The following is a 19573-nucleotide window of genomic DNA, read 5'->3' on the forward strand; positions in this document are numbered from 1 at the left end:
TTAATCCAATATATTAGTATACTAATAGCAAGATTTGATTACTTTCTTTTGAAAAGAAAAACAACTTTTCTTATCAGGACTCTATAATGTCAATAAGTTGATACTTCAGGTTATATTGTTCAACCCTCCATATTAGTCATTTGTGTTATTGTTCTATGCAAGCAAGTTTTTTAAAACCAATATCTTTGCTACTGTAGCTTTTCTTCTCCGATTATTTTTCTGCCTAAAGTGAATCCTTAGAATTTCACTTATTGAGGGTGCATTGTTGATATTTACTTGATTTTTATTGCTGAAAGTATTATTATTTTTCTCTTAATTATTTTTTCCGGGAATAGAATCCCAGTTGCTTTCCAATGACATCATTTGTCAGTCTAATTGTTATTCCTACATAAATTGTCTTTTTCTCCATCTGCTGTAAAATTCTTTTCTTTTTTGGTAGATTCCCTGGTATCTTTAAGTACTTCTTAAATTCTCAGCCATGATCTCTTCAAATATTTCTTTTTTCATTTCTCTCAATTTTTTAAAATTTAGAACCTAATTTTAGATGTGCACATTCATGTCTTTTGCTGAGTTTGGGGCATTGGCTGTCATTATTTCTTGGCATATTCCTTCTGCTCCTTTCTCTCTTTCCTATTCTCCCTGGACTGTCAAAATGCATATGTTGGTATGCTTGATAGTGTCCCAGAGGTCGCTTCGACTGTTTTTGCTTTTTCTAATTCACTTTTCTCTCTGTCCCTCAGCTTGACTAATTTCAATTCTGTTGTCTTCCACTTCGCTGATCCTTTCTTCTGCCTGCTCCAACCTGCTGTTGGAACCCTCCTGGGATTTTCCATTTCAGTTATCATGTTCTTCAAATCCAGTAGTTCTGTTTGGTTCCTTTAAAAATTTTCTATCTCTTGAATGCGATTCTTATCCTTCTCATTCATTGTTTTCCTGATATCCTTTAGTTCTTTTTCTGTGTTTTCCTTCATCCCCTCGAGCATGTTGAAGATTATTTTTTAAAAGTCTTTGTCCAGTACATCCTTAGACTGATTTTGTTTGTTGATTTTTCTTTTATCCTTTTCCTTTGGATGGGACATCATTTCCTGTTTCTTTGTCTTATAATTTTTGTTGCACACTGTACATTTAAATATTTTAAAATATTCACTCTGGTGTGTTTAATCTCTGATCTCTCTGTTTCTTGAATTTGTATCCATCTAATGATCTGACAGAGGTTTTCTTGTACGCCAAGAGCTAACAAAACCAGACAAGGCAATTGTAAGGAACACCTTTCAATCTTTGCAAATTGGCTTTGCCTTGGTGTGTGTAGTGCTCACCCTCAGAGGCCAGCCCTCACATCCCCAGGGTCAGCCGAAAGGGAATGCAAAGTGCAGGATCCTCATTGTCTTTTCTAGGCCCCTGTCTAGTTCAGAGCTCGTGCTGCTAGTGGCTTTAGAATTTCCCTGTTTACAGGAATTTAACTGCCCCTTTACTCCCTTTGAAGTAAACTTTCTCTCTCTGACAGTTGTTCTGTGATTTAAAGCTGGCAATCCTTTGCCCCAGGTCACTTTGGCTTAATTTAAAATACTGCTTTGGCTGTTTCCAAGTTGCTTTTGACTATAGGGCAAGTTTGGGGGGATAAGACAAAGATCTTCCTTGTTTCAGTCTTTTAGCCTGCCGCCTCATGGATGAATACTGGCACATCTATGGGAACCCCAGATGCACATAAAGGTTACTCTGCTGCTCCCAGCCCTGGGCCAGAGATCCATGGTGAAAACATAGGCTGGCTCCACCCTGAGATGGGGAGAGAAAAAGGGAGGGGCCAGCAAGTGCACTAGGAACTTCTAACGTTTTTCAAACTCCATTTTGGTTTTTTTTGGCCTGCACTCACTCCTTTACTTCAATTCTGCCTTCCAGAATTCTGAGGAATATGGCTCTGCCAGTTTTTGTTGCTTGTTCAAAGATTCTGAGGGGGAGTGGTGCCCTGGAACATCTTATGTTATCATGTTGATCAAGCAGAGGATGGAGCTCTTTTATATATTTATATTTTTGTTTTTTTTTTTTCCAGTGCCTGACAGTGCACCAGAAAATATTACTTATAAAAATATTTCTTCTGGAGAAATTGAATTATCATTTCTTCCCCCAACTAGTCCCAATGGAATCATACAAAAATATACAATTTATCTCAAGAGAAATAATGAAAATGAGGAGAAAACAATAAATACAGTCTCTTTGACCCAGAGCATTAGAGGTAAAAAAGAAAATCTAGGGGTTGGATATTTATTCTGAAATTGTCAGTCCCTAAAGTCTGTTCATATAATAGTCATAAATTATTAGGTTGTTGTTAGATTATTATACAAGTTAAGTGAAATTATTTTATGAAGGCTATGACCAATCTGGCTTTTTATTTAAATAAGCTAAGAGACTATTGCAGATGACATGAAGAATATTATAGGTCAGTTGCATTTCACAATTTCCTTTATCATTCCGTCTTGGGTAATAAGAGCTCCCATTGTCATAGAACAACATTTCCATTTAATCTTCACCTTTGGTAGATTATTGAGCTGAGGGTCATTTCATAGCTTGTCATTGTATATGATTAAAGGATAGTTTGTGAGCCTTGATGCTTCTACTTCATTTCTATTTAGGACTGAAGAAATACACCCATTATGAAGTTGAGGTGTCTGCTAGTACAGTCAAAGGAGAAGGAATTCGTAGTGCACCCATAAGTGTACTGACTGAAGAAGGTGGTGAGTATATGCAAATCAGTGTATTGATTCCATCGCATTCCTTAAAATGTGTATGTATAACGAATACCTAGTGTAAAAATTCCACTAGCTTTGGGTATCAGTTATGTGCCATGTTAGCATAATGCACAGATTTCATTGTCATGGTATAAAAGAGGCTAGCAGTCAGATTTGCATTCATTAAAATCAAGTATAAAATGCTTTTCGTGAATCTGATATCATCAGAACTCTCTACAAAGTCAGTAACATTTTTTTTCCATGGCAGCTTTTAAGGCTATAAATTTCATTTGAACATCGATGCTTGTTATGACTACTTTTTGACTTTTACGTTAAAAAATAGCCACTTAACATAAGTTTTGTAGTAGATTCTGTTATGTCAACTCTCATCAATTTTTATGGTATTGTGATTAGCATGATAATGAATTCGGGCTACTTTCCAGGTTTCTCTAATTGGCCTAGATAATATTGCTGAATGTTAATAGCCTTCATATTGAATATTTATACATACCTTTCTCTAACCTGAATAAATACAACTTTATTGCTGAAACCACTTTACACTAGCACCTTACCAAATCATAGTATATGTCATATAGCATATTTCATGCTAAGAAAATTTACTTTTGAGGTGTATACATTTGGAATTAGGATTCATATTTTATGTTTTATGTCTTATTTTGCAACAATTATTATTTTTCTTTAAAAGGGTATACTATTGTCATAAGAGGTGAGCTCAGATGCATGGTGAGTGTTTATGGGGTATCTTTTTTTTTTTCCTCTCCCTTTCTCTTAAGTTTTCTCACCTTCAAGTAATGTTACATCCTAGATGTCATTCACCAGGACAAAATGTGCGTTAGATACTTCTAGAAGAAGGAAGGCTCCTTTCGTATCATTTTATTATTCAAAATAATAAAGCTATTGGAAACCTCTTCCTCATTTTCAGACCCCTCCTTAGTTTTACTGCCACACTTTTTGGTAGGATGTCCTGGGTTGCTCTAATTTCAAAGTGTGAGCTCTCTTATGGGTTAGTCTTCCTTGGTCATTGCCTCAATTTACAACTCTTGATTACCCATGAACTTATTATCTGTTCTAATTTTCATAATTAGATTGTTCCTATTCTCGAAGTGAAAAATTATCTTAATAAATACATACTGATCATTAGGACAGTGGATAGAGGCTAGGGGAAAAGATTAGCTCTCCTTTCTAACATGGGTAATACCTAAGAAAATATATATTAAATCATTTCAACAAAGCCCTTCTGGAAAGGTCTACTGTTTAATATTCTTATCTAAGGAGATAGTGCTAATGTTGAGAATTTGAAATCTGATAGATATTTTAAATATAAATGAAATACTCAAAGGCGTAATAAAGTTTGAACATAAAAGTGCCAGAAATTATCTGTTATTAAATGTATTAAATGTATGTTCCATATAACATATTATGTTGTCAGGAAGTATTTGTATTCCATAATATGCCTAAGATTTTATACATTTAATAACAGATAATTTCTGGCACTTTTATGTTCAAATATAAATATAAAAACAAATTATGTTTTACAAAAATATTAGGAAAAAATTCATAGGTTTATGTCTTGACAAATGAAAGAGTGTTAGAAATAATTCATATCTTAGGGAGGACATCTCAAAATGATGTATTGATTTTTGAGATAATCAATACTTGATAATAATAGTTTTGTAGTAGCAGAGGATAACAAAATGAAAATAGTAGCTGTCACCATTATTCCTCAGAACTCATCTCATAAACCTTTCCACAGTCCAACAAACTTTTTCTGAAAAAATGTTGTTACCAAAATAATTAACATGCACATGTGCACATGCATGAGTGTACACAACCATATCTGATATTATTCAGAGAAACACAAATAAATTGAAATAATTCAGCTGACATTTTCTCTGAATTGTTATAAATCTGAACAAATTCTCAGGGTTTCTGTCAGCCACTTTCCATGCATAAGTGTATTTATGAATTTAAATTTTGGTAAGTTATACTCTTTTATAACACAAAGTTGTATCTTAATATTCCAAGACTTACTATGCTATTATACTGAGAAAATATCATTCTAAATGTTTTATAAATGGAAATGTAAACATGGCTTACTAGTTTACAAGAATGATTCTACCACTTTTTAAATGTAAAATTCGTAATGTATTTGAATCCTTATACTAGTAGAGCAGAATTAGAAGCAGATTCTAAACTGTCCATTTTCTGTTTATGTCTGCATGATGTTTCTTTTGTAATCCATTAAATTTCAAAGACTCTGTAGAGGGATTTTGATATTATCTTACAGTTTAATGACACAACTGAATTTGAGGAATGTAGTCTTCATTTGTGAGGTCAGTCATTTTAACCGATCTTCCAGTGTTATGCTTATTATTTCCCGGTTCCTGAACGTGTAATTTTTCCCACTTCTTTTTTTTATTGTCTGGAGAACAAGTTACTATAGGTTATATCTATTCACCCCAATAAAGCTTTACTTTTTATTAGAAGATGACAAGTTTACCAAGATGTATTTGAACAGTAGGTGAATCACTGTGACATACCCCTTGCTTTATTTTCTCATGAAATATTTTTTTCCATTGAATCACAGAAACAGATGTTCTAACACCACCATGCAAAATCTTCCTTTATTATCTCATTTTAGAGTAAACAATGTCTCCTGGAGAAAGGCGCTATGCCTGAGTCATTTATCAGAAAGTTTCTAAGAAAGCGTTTGTAAATTTCCATTTTCACAAACTTTTCTTATATATATATTTTAAAATAATTCATTAATCTATACTCTAACTTTTTAGCTCCTGATTCTCCCCCCCAAGACTTCTCTGTAAAACAGTTGTCTGGTGCCACCGTGAAGTTGTCATGGCAACCACCCCTGGAGCCAAATGGAATTATCCTCTATTACACAGTTTATGTCTGGTAAGAATTTTTTTTTTTTTTTGGAAATGGTTCTGAGAACAAATATTAAACTGTAACATAATAGGAATGTAAGTTGTTTCTTTTAGTTTTAAAATGTGATGCTACATTAGAAACCTGACTATTAATATAATTGTTAATATGCCTTTATTAAGAAACAAGTTTTTCCCATATTATGCAGAGGTCCAAAGACAGTCACAATGTAGTTTTTATAATTAAAATTAAAACATCATTAGGTATTATGATAATTATAATAATTTCTGCTCTTGAAAGTCATTGACTCATCAACTTATGTGACTATAAGCATGTATTTTTAAACTCTACTAGGTCTTTGCACAAATACTTTTTATCACTGTCTTTCTAAGAGTTTCTTTGAGCAGAGTAATGTTAACTAAATATGGAATAAAGAGACATTCAGAATTCCCCTTATTTAAGGCCAAATTTCCATTCTAGTGTAAATAGTATATATGCTTTTTATCACTTTTACACTGAATACCTATTTATGCTTCAATTCTGAAAAAGATGAAATCCTATAGTGCATATCTCAGTTAACAATATGGCTGTGTCCTGCTTCATGAAAACTCAGATAAAAATCCCCACTTTGATCTAATAAAAGCCCTTTTAAAAAAATTCAGCAGCTATGTAGTACATTTCCTAGTAGATTTTAAATTGCGGAACTGAGAAAATAACGACTTACACGCTATTCTATAACATAGGCAGTTTTTTTTCTTTTACGCTCTTGGCTTTGAGGGGCCAGCATTGAGCAGAGTCTTTAAACTCGTTGCTTCCTGCTGCTCAGGGCTACACTTCCCTGTGTTCTCCATCGCCTATTTCCCAAAACTAGGCCATGGTGTATTTGGGAGTGTCATAAGTGATGTAAATGAAAAGAAGCAGTGGGAAAAAGGTATTCAAACACCTTGTTTAATCTTTTCAATCGACCATTCATTCATTCAGCAGTATTAATGGAGCATCCATAAACCTATGGACAAAACACACATAAGAGCCTTGCCTCAAGGAACTTATAAAGGACTAACTTAATCATATACTCATAATCAAACAAATAAGGCAAAGTCAGTAAGGAGGGCTATTTTGGATGGAGTGCTCAGGGACTTCCTCTTTGAAGTGGCATTTATCTGAGCTCTAAATGACAAGAAGGAGCTTCCTGTCATGTGAAGATCTGCAGGACAGAACTTTCCAGGAGTAGGGATCATCAACTGTAAAGGATCTGGGGGAAACACAACTTGTCGTTTTGAAGACAGGGAAGAAACCAATGTGGCTGGAGGGTAGGGAACCAGAGAGTAGGAGGCAGACAAAGGTCAGGTGCCAAGCTGCAGCAAGGATTTGCTTTTCATTTAAAATATAATGGGAGATATTGGAGGACTTGAAGCATATTGGCTGCTCCATGGAGAATGCATTGTAGGGGACAAGAGTGTCAGCAGGGGTACTAGATAGGAGACTTTTAATAGCTTGGGCAAGAGATGACACTGGCAATAGAAACAGATGAGTGGGCAGCTTTGAGTAACATTTAGAGCATTTTAGTTACATTTTAGCTGGCAGGACTTGCTGGTGGGTCATCTGGGAGATAAGAAACAAGAATGAATCAAGGATGACTTTGAGATGTTTGAGTCAAGGATAATGACTCTTAGATTTTTGCCACCATTGATTAAATTAGAAAAACTTAAAAGTGAAAAAGGTTAAAGACTATGAGAATCAAGATTTCTCTGGCTGGGGTTTCCAACTCCAAATTATGGAAACAATCTTGCTTCTTCATATGGTGATCATACTTCTCTTCTTAGAGCCTCTTACTTTTAGCATAATGTATAGCACACCTAGAGAGAAACCCACATGGTTAAGTACCGTTCTATAAAAGATGCTATTTACCTGATTTTTCTCTCTCTTGGGTTAAATTGTTATTATCCAAAGAAACTGCCTATTCCAGAAATGTGGCTATCTGCTTTTTAAATTTTGAATTTGCTAAAGTAGCAGGATTTGTTAATAAGTAATGGCATTTATATATATTATACTACTTGTTAAGAGTATAGCAAGTCCAGAATTTTAAGTGCCATTCAGATGTGATATAAAGCATGAATGTTTATTTTCTGTAATTAATTCCTTGTTGCATCTCCATTTCAATGATACTGGGGGTTATGAAAGCACTGATTCAAGGTAGCACATTTTTCTCAAACTCTCTGGTTTTAGTTTAGTCTCTTTTGGGTACATATTCAGAAAATTCACATTTCAACTCCCCAACAGTCCTATTTTTCTCCTCTTTGAAGGTCTTTCTCTTCCCTGTCCTTGCCTAGGATGGCTTGTAGATACAGGAGAAGCCCCAACAAAATGGACTGAGAGCATCTCAAGTCTGTGATATTGTGGCTACTCCCACCTGGCTCTTTTGGGCATTGTTATGGGACCAGCCTGCACTCATAGCTTCTGATTTCAAAATTCTTACTCTTTGTTTCATATTTCTTCCAACTGCAAAGCTCCTTCTACTCCGCTGGTTTTCTTAACCTGTTTGTCTCAACTACAGGTAGTTGATACTGTTGTTTTCTCAGCACTAGTGTTCAGTGTGCCATATTTGGGAAGTTGACTTCCGCACCCTTTTTTCTGGCTAGGCTGCTAGAGGACCCTGTAAGTCTTGCTGGACATGGTGCTGTACTGACCACAGAGATTTTATAAGAGACTTGCCATTTTCCTCTATCGTGAGAAGGAGCAAGCTCTCTTGCACTGACATTTCCCTCAGTGCAAGTTATCAGGAGTTTCTATCACTCCACCATCAGTCACCTGAGGAGCTCAGGACACTGCAATCTGCCCTTTTCTTACTCTCACCTTCTTTTTTTAAAATAACTTTTATTAGAAAATTGTGGGTTTACAGGACAATCATGCATGAAATACATGATTTTCATACACCAACACTTGCATTTGTGGGGAAAATTTATTGCCATTGATAACACTTTTTTGGTAGTTCTACTATTTCTTAAACATTTATTACAACTGATAAAATATTATTAAAGTAGTACTATAACAGTTGTCCGTAGCTATGTAGAGGTATTTCCCCCATATTCTTAACCTATTACTATTTTTATGCATATTTTTATTTTATTACTATCTACCCATACACTAGTTAAAGGGAGTGTCAGTCACAAGGTTTTACAATCACACAGTCACATTATATATAAAAGCTATATAGTTATGCAATCATCATCAAAGATCAAGGCTACTGAATTACCGTTCAGCAATTTCAGATATTTTCCTCTGGCACCCTGATACACTAGAAACCAAAAAGAAATATCTATATGATGAGTTAGGGTCATAATCACTTGTTAAACACTAATTTCTCAGTTACACCTTCTCCCTCTCATTTGATCATTCTCTCAATCTTCAGGGATGTCTGGGCAACAACTGTTTTATCGTCCTCATGCTGGAAAGGACTTCAACCATATAAAGTGGAGGAATGAAACTGATTGATGTTCTTAGAGAGATTGGTACCCCTCTAAGAGATTACAGGTCTTATTTGGTCTCAGAAAAAATCTGGAAGCCTTACAGTTCTGAAAAATAAATATACTAGGTAAAACATGTATAGCAGAGTATTCTTTAGGGTTATCAGGAATACTATTGGTTGGGGGTTGGCATACTGTGGCAATTTGCAATATCTGGCTGAAGCTTGCATAAGAATAACTTCCAGAATGACTGCTCAAATAGAAAAGATTTCTATTTGAAATCTTTTAGCCACTGAAACTTTACTTTGTTCCATTTCTTTTTTGGCTTAGAGAGGCCACATCTGAGCCACAGAAGAAGTTCTCTGGGATGACTCTTAGGTATAATTATGAGTAGGCTTAGCTTCGCCATTGAAGAATGAGTTTCATAAGGACAAGCCTCAAAGTCAAGGGCTTGTCTTATTAAATCAGGAATCCTTGTGAGAATAAATGTCAGGAATTCTGGGGAATTTTAATGGTTCCACATTTTTTCCCCAATCCTTCAAGGGGACTTTGAAAATGCTTTCTTATTTTCTGCCCAGAAAGCTCTGGTATATCAGGATATTACATTAACTAGTACCAGATCTCATTCCCTATCCTAGATTCCATGTAATTATGTTGTTTAAATACACTGACAAGATAGGTTAAATTATAGTGTGTGATAAAAAATTTAAATTTTGGACCAAATAAACTTCTCTTCCTTTGGTCTCACACAGAAGTTGGAGTTTTAAAGTACAGACAATATTATCCTTTACCCTATATTATGACTTACCTCTCATTTTCTTGATATTGCAAAAGCTGTTCCCTTTTTTGACTGATAGAAATTTCCTTTATTTCATATACTCCTTACTGCCTACACTATGACAATGTAAAAGTCTATGGTCTGAAATTATGTAGGGTTGACTCTTGATGTGTGAAGGTCATATTGAAAACACTTTTCTTTCAGCAAACTAGGCCTTATTTTATACACAGATGTGTGCATGCACACACTCGAATACATGCTATCTGCTTCAAGATCTAATTTTTCACTGCTGTATCTAGAACAGAAAACTATTTGCATATAATTGGCATTTAATTAATATACATTTGATGCATTAATAAATGAGGAATATATATTAAGAATTAAAAACTTAACATTGTTGTTTTGTGTTTGAATTTCTGCCATAAAAGTAGCAGTAGCATTTTTTCCAGAAATGGTTGCCTCAGGCTGAAGAGGGTAGGCTCACAGGAAAACACCTTAACACGTCTAAAGAATATTATCTATGATATACTATATATAAATGATAAGTATATTCGGGGTTTTTAAAAAAATCAATTTCTAGAATATTCTTACAAAGATCCTTGTTGGAACTTTTAGTCATTGTAGCTAAAGGAATGGACCTTATTCTGGGCCCTTTCACAATCGTTGTTTTAGTACTCTTAGCATAATCCATTTAATTGGAAGGGTGAGTTTTAAGTCAGAGAGACGTGGGTTTGAACCAGGCTCTACCACTTATTATCTGTGTGTAGCCTTAAAATGCTGAATGGTGACTGTCATTCTTGGCAGGTTCCTGGTTTCTGGGACTGATATTTCTTATAATTCTAAGTTTCTGTAAATTTGGTTGCTCCAGTAATTACCATATTTTTCTAAGAACAATTTCTATAGATAGTTTCTCTTTTTAGTATGTCTGCAAATTGCAGGTTGCCTGTCACATTTGTTATACTGAGATCTATTTCTTTCTTTGCCATGAATGCCTCTTCACAAAAGTAAAATGATCACAAAAATGTGTAATCATTTTATATCCACTTCTTTGTGAGCTACATTTGGTTGTTAGTGTACTCATAAATCTGCTTTAACCCGCTATATTTCAATATCATTTTCCTCCTGAAGTATACTTTGTGAAATAACTTTTTGTCGCTGATCAAGATGATAAAGTAGCATTTTCTCTCTGTTATACTGATGGATTATACTTACATGCTTTCAAATAATAAATAATCCTTGCATTCCTAGGGCAACCACCATTTAATAAGTGGTTTTCTAATGGAATGCTATAAGCTTTTTCCTTTAGTCCTCTGTGGAATTGACAAGTAGTGTGCTAGTAGATTGATGTAAAGCTTACTCATTTGTTATATTGTTGAATTCAACTTGAATTTGTTTAGCAATTTAGCTTTCATGTATGTCAGTAAAATTTATCAGTAGTTTTCTTTTCTGTTTATTGTACTTCTAAATTAATACCTTATATGCTGTAGCTAAAAGACTATGGATGAAAGTGATGCTGAAAATTCTAACTTGTATATGGATATTGACCTTTAAACCTGCTCAATTAAACCGGCAACTAATTCTGAATCAATCGGCCTGACAAATGTTTATTATACTCTGTGGGAATACAAAATATATAGAACATTAAAGAGGATACAGCCTGATAAGACTAAAATATGCACATGTGAAATAATTTAAGTATACTTAATAATATATTAGGAAATCAAAGTAATTCTAATGCATCTCTGTAATAGATATTATTGGTCAAATAATCACCCCCTACCCCCATGGCATAAAGGCTCACTTTTGGAAAGGCCATTTATATGGGCCTGTTTCTTTCAGTTATTAACAATTTTCACTCTATTAAAAGTGATGGCTGGAGCATACAAAGTAGATCATAATCAGAGTAGAGTGGAGGACCTTTCAGATTTTCTGAATCTACCTCCCTTTTAGACTAAAGGTGGTAAGTTAGATCGATGAGTCGGGAAAGCACACGAAGTGAAAGCAGTATTTGAAGGCTCAGAGGCAGCATGAGTTAATTGTGTCAAAAGGTCAGTAAGTAGCATTGTAGAAATGGAATATTGGGTCTATGTTGGAATGATGAAAGAAACAAAGATAGATGAGTGGTTGAGTACAAGGGTGCGCTTTATGGTTTATGTGGGGTTTCTAATGGGGTGCTCAAAGTTCAGCTTCAACTTTTTCTCCTGCTAGTCATTCCCATGAATGATTTTCATGAACCTTGAGAGTTTAGGTGAAAAACAGGCTATCTGTGGCCTAGATGCACCCAGTCTTTGTTGGACTTGCAAATTGTCCAGAAATTCTACATCAGCTGCCAGCATCTAAAGTTGAAGAGATTATCTGGTAACTTTTCAGATTCCTTTGTTTCTTACAAAAACCTGAATTCTTTGCCATATTCCTCATGCCAAAAATCAGCCAGAGCCGAATAGTGGCTATCTTCTTTAGACTGGGGCATTCACTCTGCAGTTTACCTCAATTCCTGCCATCCCTTGCCTTAAACCTAATCGTTTTACTCATTTCTCTTATTTGTCTGGATCTTGAGTTTCCAAACTTTGATTTCATGTTTGTGAAATGCATAAAGCTGGGAGAAATTGTGATTTCCTTGCATTATAGGCTTGTGGGGTAAAACCTTTTGGGGAGCTAAAGAATAAGGCTCAAAAGGGATAGTGTAGTAGTTACCATTTGGGGCAAGTGCTGTGCTAGGTTTTACATATATTGTCATTCATTTTTTCATAAAATGAATACTATCCCATTTTGTGGTTATGGAAATCAAGTGTTGATGAGGTTAAGGGCTTGCTTAAGGTCCTGCGAGGTGGCAGAGTCAGAATTCACACAAGGATCCGTCTTACTCCCAAGTGATCATTTTTCCCCTACCATGAGGAATAAGTTATCAGCTTTTGTTCTAAACAGTCAACAATGCAAATATAGGGTAGTCTTAGTTTGACAACAGCCTGTGTAAAAAAATTAAGCTTATTACCTCAACTCATATGGAATATTTCTACCAAAATCACTTGCTTGATATTGGTCTGTATCAGTTGACTGAACTGTATCCATTATGAAGGAATAATAATTATGCTTTGTATTTATGTGTCAAATAGATTACTGAGAACAGTGATTTAAGTATACATGGAAAGAGTCGAGCTTGTTTAGGAAAGCAGTGATCAGGAACTGTTGAAACAATGGGACTAGGTATTAGTCAAGATTCTTTTGGCTTCAAGAGACGAACCCAACCTAAGTTGGCTTAAGCTAAAATGGAAATGTATTGATACATGGAGTTGAAAATTTGGGGAGATATACTGACTGCATGCGGGAGCTCACATAATTTTATTTGGTTGATAAACAGCAAAAGCCTGGAGTGGCCAACAGCATCTAGTCCTTGTGCCTGAAGTTTGATAGCTCAGGAGACAAGCTGGAGATGAAGCTGGAGAAGAGGGCAGACTAGAGAGATACATGGAGTCTTGAGACCAGGATAAGGATTTAAATTTTATTCCAATGCAGTGGAAACCCGTGGAGTGTTTAGAAAGGTTGTAACCTTTGTGTATAAAGTTTGAATCAAAAATTTAAATTCCATACCATAATGATGCAATGTTGTTATTGTGATTTATATTTTTCAGAAGTAAAATTTTGACTGAATTAGCTTAGTTACTTCTTTCCTAAATAATGTGGTTGTTACACAAATAATGGTATCATACTACTATTATTACTATACTAGAACAGAGTCCTGACCCCCTTGTCAATGCAGTTTTAAAATTCGAGTATGAACAATCTGAAGAAGAAAAAAATCACAAGGGCACATTTTATAATGTTTGGGGTCAATTTTAATTTAACCTTTCTAATACTCCTGATTCTTGCAATTCTTTGCCATGTCTGTCTGTGCTTTCTATGATATCTGGATCCCTACATGAAAATATAAACCGATGGAGAGAAGGTACTAGATAGAAGCTGGAACTATGCCACTCAGTGAAGCAGTGTCTTTACAGGAAGTATTAATTATAGAACGCCTGGCTTTGAGAGTTAAGGTTTTGGTTGTAGGAAACTAGGTTGAAAAGCTAGTTCAGAACTTTGGAATTCCAGACTCTCAAAAGATTCCACTGGATATATGCCAAAGGGTTTTATTGTGCCATTTCCATAGAGATATAGGATTATTAACAGAAAGTAATAGGCATTTCCCTTCAAAAGATACAGTTGAGGGTGATTTTACAGAATGAAGCAAGTACATAATATACGTGGTTTTCTATAGCTCCTGCTCATTTGGAGCAGAATAATAATTTAGAGGTTTAATCCTTCAAATCTTTCACAAGCAAAAGAAAATTCTCAATTTTATTTTGTAGGAACTGAAGAGCAGACAGTTCTATTCTTTGGTGATTGACATCATTGTAAGTTTCAGGTTAAGACAAAATTCATGTGTCTTAAAAATTAAGAAAATAAAAACCATGAGCTAAGGTTTATATCATTTGGCTAAATTTAAAAATCCTAACCAGTGTTTCCCCTCTCCCTGAGAAATTGGAAATGATTTGCACTTACATTTTTATGTAAATAATGTTGCCTCATTATGAAAACTCAAGATGTTGATCAGATATTTGGAACTATTAAAGAAAGAATGAAGGAAAATGGCTTTAATATTGAACAGGGCACCAATTTACCTGAAAAGATTTTGATTTAGGTAATTTCTTTCCAGATTTTACATCTTTATGATTATAATTTGAAATCTTTTACTAACAGCCAATCTACCACTGACTTTAAGCCTTGCTTCTTTATTTTGGATCACTTTAGCATTTTAAAGAACATTTATCTCTAATGTGCTTGGCAAATTTAGGAAGGAAAGGTCAAATCATTCTTTTCTCTTGATTGAATATCTAAAAAGACACTTTCATTTGTAAGATTAATGAATTTTATTATATTTATAGACCCTATAAACTTCTTTATTTCCCAGTAGAAAATTACTTTCAGAAGGATTTGTTCTATCAAAGCTCTGTCAAGTAATTGTTGACCTTCTGTTAATTTAGACTCAATTACATTTATACCAAAGTTTTAAAATTCATTATGATGTTATACTGTTATTATACACTAAATAAACTCTTCTCTGAAAAAGAAATTATGTTCCATAATTTAGTGCTTCATGCTGTAAATTATCAAGTATTATTCTTTGTTCTCCATTTGTACAATATGTGGATAAATTCTCAAGTGGATGAGAGAAGACACATAATTATCCATTTTATTATTACCTTTAATAATTACATATAGCATAACTTTTACACTTGCAAAAACTTACCAAATTAAAAGTTTATAAAAGGGATAATTGAAACAAATAGTTTACCAAGTAAAATTGGAGAGAAGTTGGGAAGATTAATTCAGAAAAAAGGAGAAAAGCACAAATTAATTCTAGAAATGAAAAAGGTTATATAATTATTACTGAAAAAGTTAAAAGATAAGAGAATATTTTAAACAACTTTATGACAATATATTTGAAAACTTAGGTGATATCACAAATTCTTCATAAGGCAAAACTTACAAACTGACTGAAATTAAATAGAAAACCCAAACAGCTTAGAATGAGTAGTTAATAACTGTATTAATCTTACAATCCATTCGCTTAAATCTTTTACCCAGATTTCTGAACCTTACTTGGGTGATACCCTTTTATAAGCTTGAGCTTGTTTGAAGCATAATTGCTAACATACTGTTATTACCAAGCTGTGCAGAGTAATTATTTTAGAGTGAAATGTGATATAGAAGAAAACTTTTCTAATAGGAAAATTAGTGAAAAATCACTGGTTCATTTGAGGAAATAAATAATTTGGTAAAGAGTTAGTAAAGTGAGTGGATGTTGATATTCTTTATCTTTGGGAGTAGTATTTGGTGAGTACCAGGAATACACTAGAATGTTTATGTGTCAGCACATTGAAGTTTTTGGAAAAAGTTCATAGTGACAGAGATAAATGTATCATCAAGGTAGATTACCCTCATAGAACAAAATTTCAAATGATGAAGATAAGAATTAAGGTAATGACTTCTGGAAGTGTCTCAATCTTCATCCATGTATATGTTCACGGATACAAGAAAATATGTTTAAGTCTTTTTAGGTGTTTTTTTGGTATTCAAGATTCCTTCATGGGTGGTTGAACCTTAGAATGGTCTTCATGTGATAAGACTCTCTGTTCTTACGTTCAGAAATTTCCTTCATGCCCTGGATGCTAAAATCTGGTCTGCCTTTTGAAAAACTACTGATAAATTAACTAGAAAATAACTACACCTTAAGACTCCATTAATCCCAATTCAAGACATCTTTTTGCATTACTGAAGAGAGAAAAGAAATAGAAAAACTGCCTCATATTTATTCAGAATGATTTAAAAGGAATTCTAATATCATATTTCCTAAATTTTGAAAAATTGAAATGTTCCAATAGGTTTGAAGAATTAAATTAGTATAATGGTCACATGTTGACACCTCTCAAGTTATTTCTCTTTGGAAATTTGTACTGATTGAAAGGTTCAACTGATATTGGAAAGTTATCTATATTATAGATTAATTATTGTGTGACGTTTAAATTCCTTCCATTTACACAAAATTTATGACTTATTATTAGGAAGAGTTAGACCTGCCTTGTCAGATAGTCTTCCTCTCTTCTTCTCTCCAACCCCCAACTCCCCATTCTACACTCAAACCTTACAAATCCAGCGTTCTATTGAAAAACAGTTTGAATCTTTAGGGCTGTCCCTTAATCTCTTTCCCCTCATTTTGGTCACGAACAATTTCTTTGATCATCTCTTCCTTTTGCTCTACTTTATCTAGTGAAATAAAAATTACTGCCTGTGTCTTTAAAGAGACTGCATTATAATTACTGAATTGTTTTGTAACAGTTTACTGATTTGCCTCTCTATTTTGATAGCAGGGGTTTTGTCATATTCATGTCTATGCCTAACATTGCCTGGTACAAAATAAATGCTTGATTATATTTGGTGTACGTATCTTCTTCAAACAGAGAGAGGGTAGGAAAAGTATCTGTCTTTGTTTTATGTAATATCAAAAGAATAATGCCTCCCTAACCCTGACATATAGTACTTGCCATTTAAAAGACTAAATAAAAAATGTGTGAAGAATGTGTGCAAAATAATGGATTCCAAATGACCAACAAACGTTTGAGAAGATATTCAATCTCACTTGTGTTCAGAGAAGTGCAAATTAAAATGAAATATTTTGGTTCAATTAGATTTCAAGAAATTAATGAGGTTAATAATATGCAAATTACTAATGAGAGTTTGGGGAAATTGTGCTCCCACACACTGTTGGCAGGACTCTAAATTATAATAAATTATAATTTAGAATAATAATCATTGTGGAACAGTAATAATTAGAAGAAAACAAATCCAAGCTGTTTGAGTCAACAATCACACTAAGTGGAATTTACCTTACAGAAAGAAATATACCACTTTGTAAAGATATTTGTATAAGGATACTTGTTACACCATTGGTAAAAAAGAAAGGAAACAACCTAAATGTTAACTCATAAAGGAATTTTTTAGTAATTATAATACATCCAAATTATGAAGTTACAAAACTAATGACATATATCATTATTATTAGCTTGATGAAATAAAATGTATTTTTGTAAATAAAAATAAGACACTATTATAGAATACATGAAAATTCTATAATAATATTTTTAAGATAATAGGAACAAAACATGGGTTTTTAAACTAAAGCTAAAACCATGAGTAACAACTCATTGGAGTGTTGTCAGATCTGAGTTTCTCCCTGGAAGGGAGGGAACCCTCTGAAATGCCAGATGGCTCACTAAAAACAATCCTTGGAGAACAGACTGCTCACACCTAGAGGATTATGTGTGTTTCCTGTAACAAGAAAAAAAATTTTTTTGGAGTGCATGGGCTGGGAATTGAACCCAGGTCTCCCTCATGACAAGTGAGAATTCTACCACTGAACTCCCTTTGCACCCCTCTTCCAATCTTTTGAAAGCAAAGAGTAGTCAGGAAGATGAAGTCAGTCAGATCCTTAGGGTCATTACTTCTCTCTTTTCTTCTCTCTCAATTCTTAGTTTTATGGCAAACCACTTCTAGTTCACTTTCTAAACTATTTCAATTGAACTTTATTTATACCCCAATAGATATTTTTCTACCACAGTCATTGAAATATTGGCCACAATTCTAAATTCCTCCCCCAAAAACAATCAAATTTCCAAGCAGTCAAGACATATCAGTATCTGTCAGTATTTTTCCTGTAGCACTATCCTATCCTGGGAGGTAAACCAGGGGAGCTGAAGATATATCTAAGAATACTAATAGAAGTGGATATTGAGTTTCTTACTCAGATCATTTATAAGGACTACCTTCTTTTTTACTGAAATATCCAAATTTTATTTTTGATGTACATCATCCAGATAATTGCCTGATTCTGGGTTTTTCTTAAGTAGGCAGATGTGTATCTGCCGTATTTTGCAGTGAAGATCAACGAAAAAGAGTAGTGATGCGAGCTGTCAGAAAACATTGAAATATGTGTTTGCAATGTATTTTTACACAAGTTGTAATGTAATTAGTTATTATTGCTAATTTCCTAGTTTTAGAGATTAGATTAGCTAATCCATAGTATTCTGATGACTTGTGACCAATGAAGAGAGTATAGAGTTGGGTAATTTCTATGACACGGCATCTTGCTCTGGAACTGACAGCCATGGCATTAAGTGTTTTTAAAGCCTCTTTACTCTGAATCACTTCTCAGTGATGTCAGAGAAAGCTTTCCCTGCTGCTTCTGAAAAATGATGTCAGTGAAACTGTTTCAAATTGCTGAATAGCCAGGCTAATCCTTTTTGTCTCCAATCACATACTCTAAATCCATATATGTTTTTTTATACCATGGTAAGCTTTCCAGCTATAACAATACTTCTATTTGGTGTGGATTGATGCTTGTGTAATGGTAATACACTGGCAGTAATGTATCTTTTTTGGATACCCTTAATTCACTTAAAATCTATTATTTCTCTGAATGACTAAGGGAGTTAAATATTATTTCCATGGCACAGAAAGAATATCTTCTATACAGAGGAATGTCAATTTACTTATTGGGTTCATCGCTTTCTAAATAAGAAAAAACAAGAGATTATATGAGATACATACTTTTCTCTGTGATAATGATCATATTCCATTATCTAAATTCTTTAATAATTAATTATAATTCCTCTTTTTAAAAAATGCACAGATTTCAACCCTGTTGTATTAATGCTCATTCTTTGGTGTAGGTTTAATGTGGAAACTGAACTATTATGACTGAGATCAAATAATTTTAGTACTGTATTTACATAGCAGTATATATTTTGTCCTTAGAAGTCTTTTCCTCTCCTGAGGTTTTGGTATTCACTTTTAGAGTTTTTGGGTCTATATTTGTTTTACTTAAACATTTACTTTTCTGGAGTGACATATTAAATACTTTTGAGACTTTGAGTCAGAGATATAAACTCTACTTCCTTCTTTCTTGGGTGTTGTACAAACATTGCTTTCAATCGCCTTTTGATTAAAGAAGAAAAGGACAGCCCGCAGGCTCACTATTTGCCTTAGTTTTCCAGGGCTGCTGTGAATAAGTCCCAAGGCTAGTTGACTTAAATAACTAGACTGCATTGTCAGGCAGGTTTGGAGGCTAGGAGTCCAAAACCCAGGTGTCTGCAAGGTCACACTTTGTCTGT

The 19573-nt window shown here is 34.0% G+C and overlaps 1 protein-coding gene across 1 annotated transcript in view; it reads left to right on the plus strand.

Moving 5' to 3' along the window:
- PTPRQ (protein tyrosine phosphatase receptor type Q) overlaps window positions 1-19573 on the plus strand; it is a 242561-nt gene that overhangs the window by 85386 nt on the left and 137602 nt on the right. Inside the window, 3 exon segments of the mRNA XM_077168288.1 lie at window positions 2048-2230; window positions 2628-2729; window positions 5534-5654. Coding sequence (XP_077024403.1) covers window positions 2048-2230; window positions 2628-2729; window positions 5534-5654 — 406 coding nt within the window.

Source organism: Tamandua tetradactyla, chromosome 7, assembly GCF_023851605.1.
Source record: "Tamandua tetradactyla isolate mTamTet1 chromosome 7, mTamTet1.pri, whole genome shotgun sequence".
In the NCBI taxonomy this organism is placed as follows: Eukaryota; Metazoa; Chordata; class Mammalia; order Pilosa; family Myrmecophagidae; genus Tamandua; species Tamandua tetradactyla.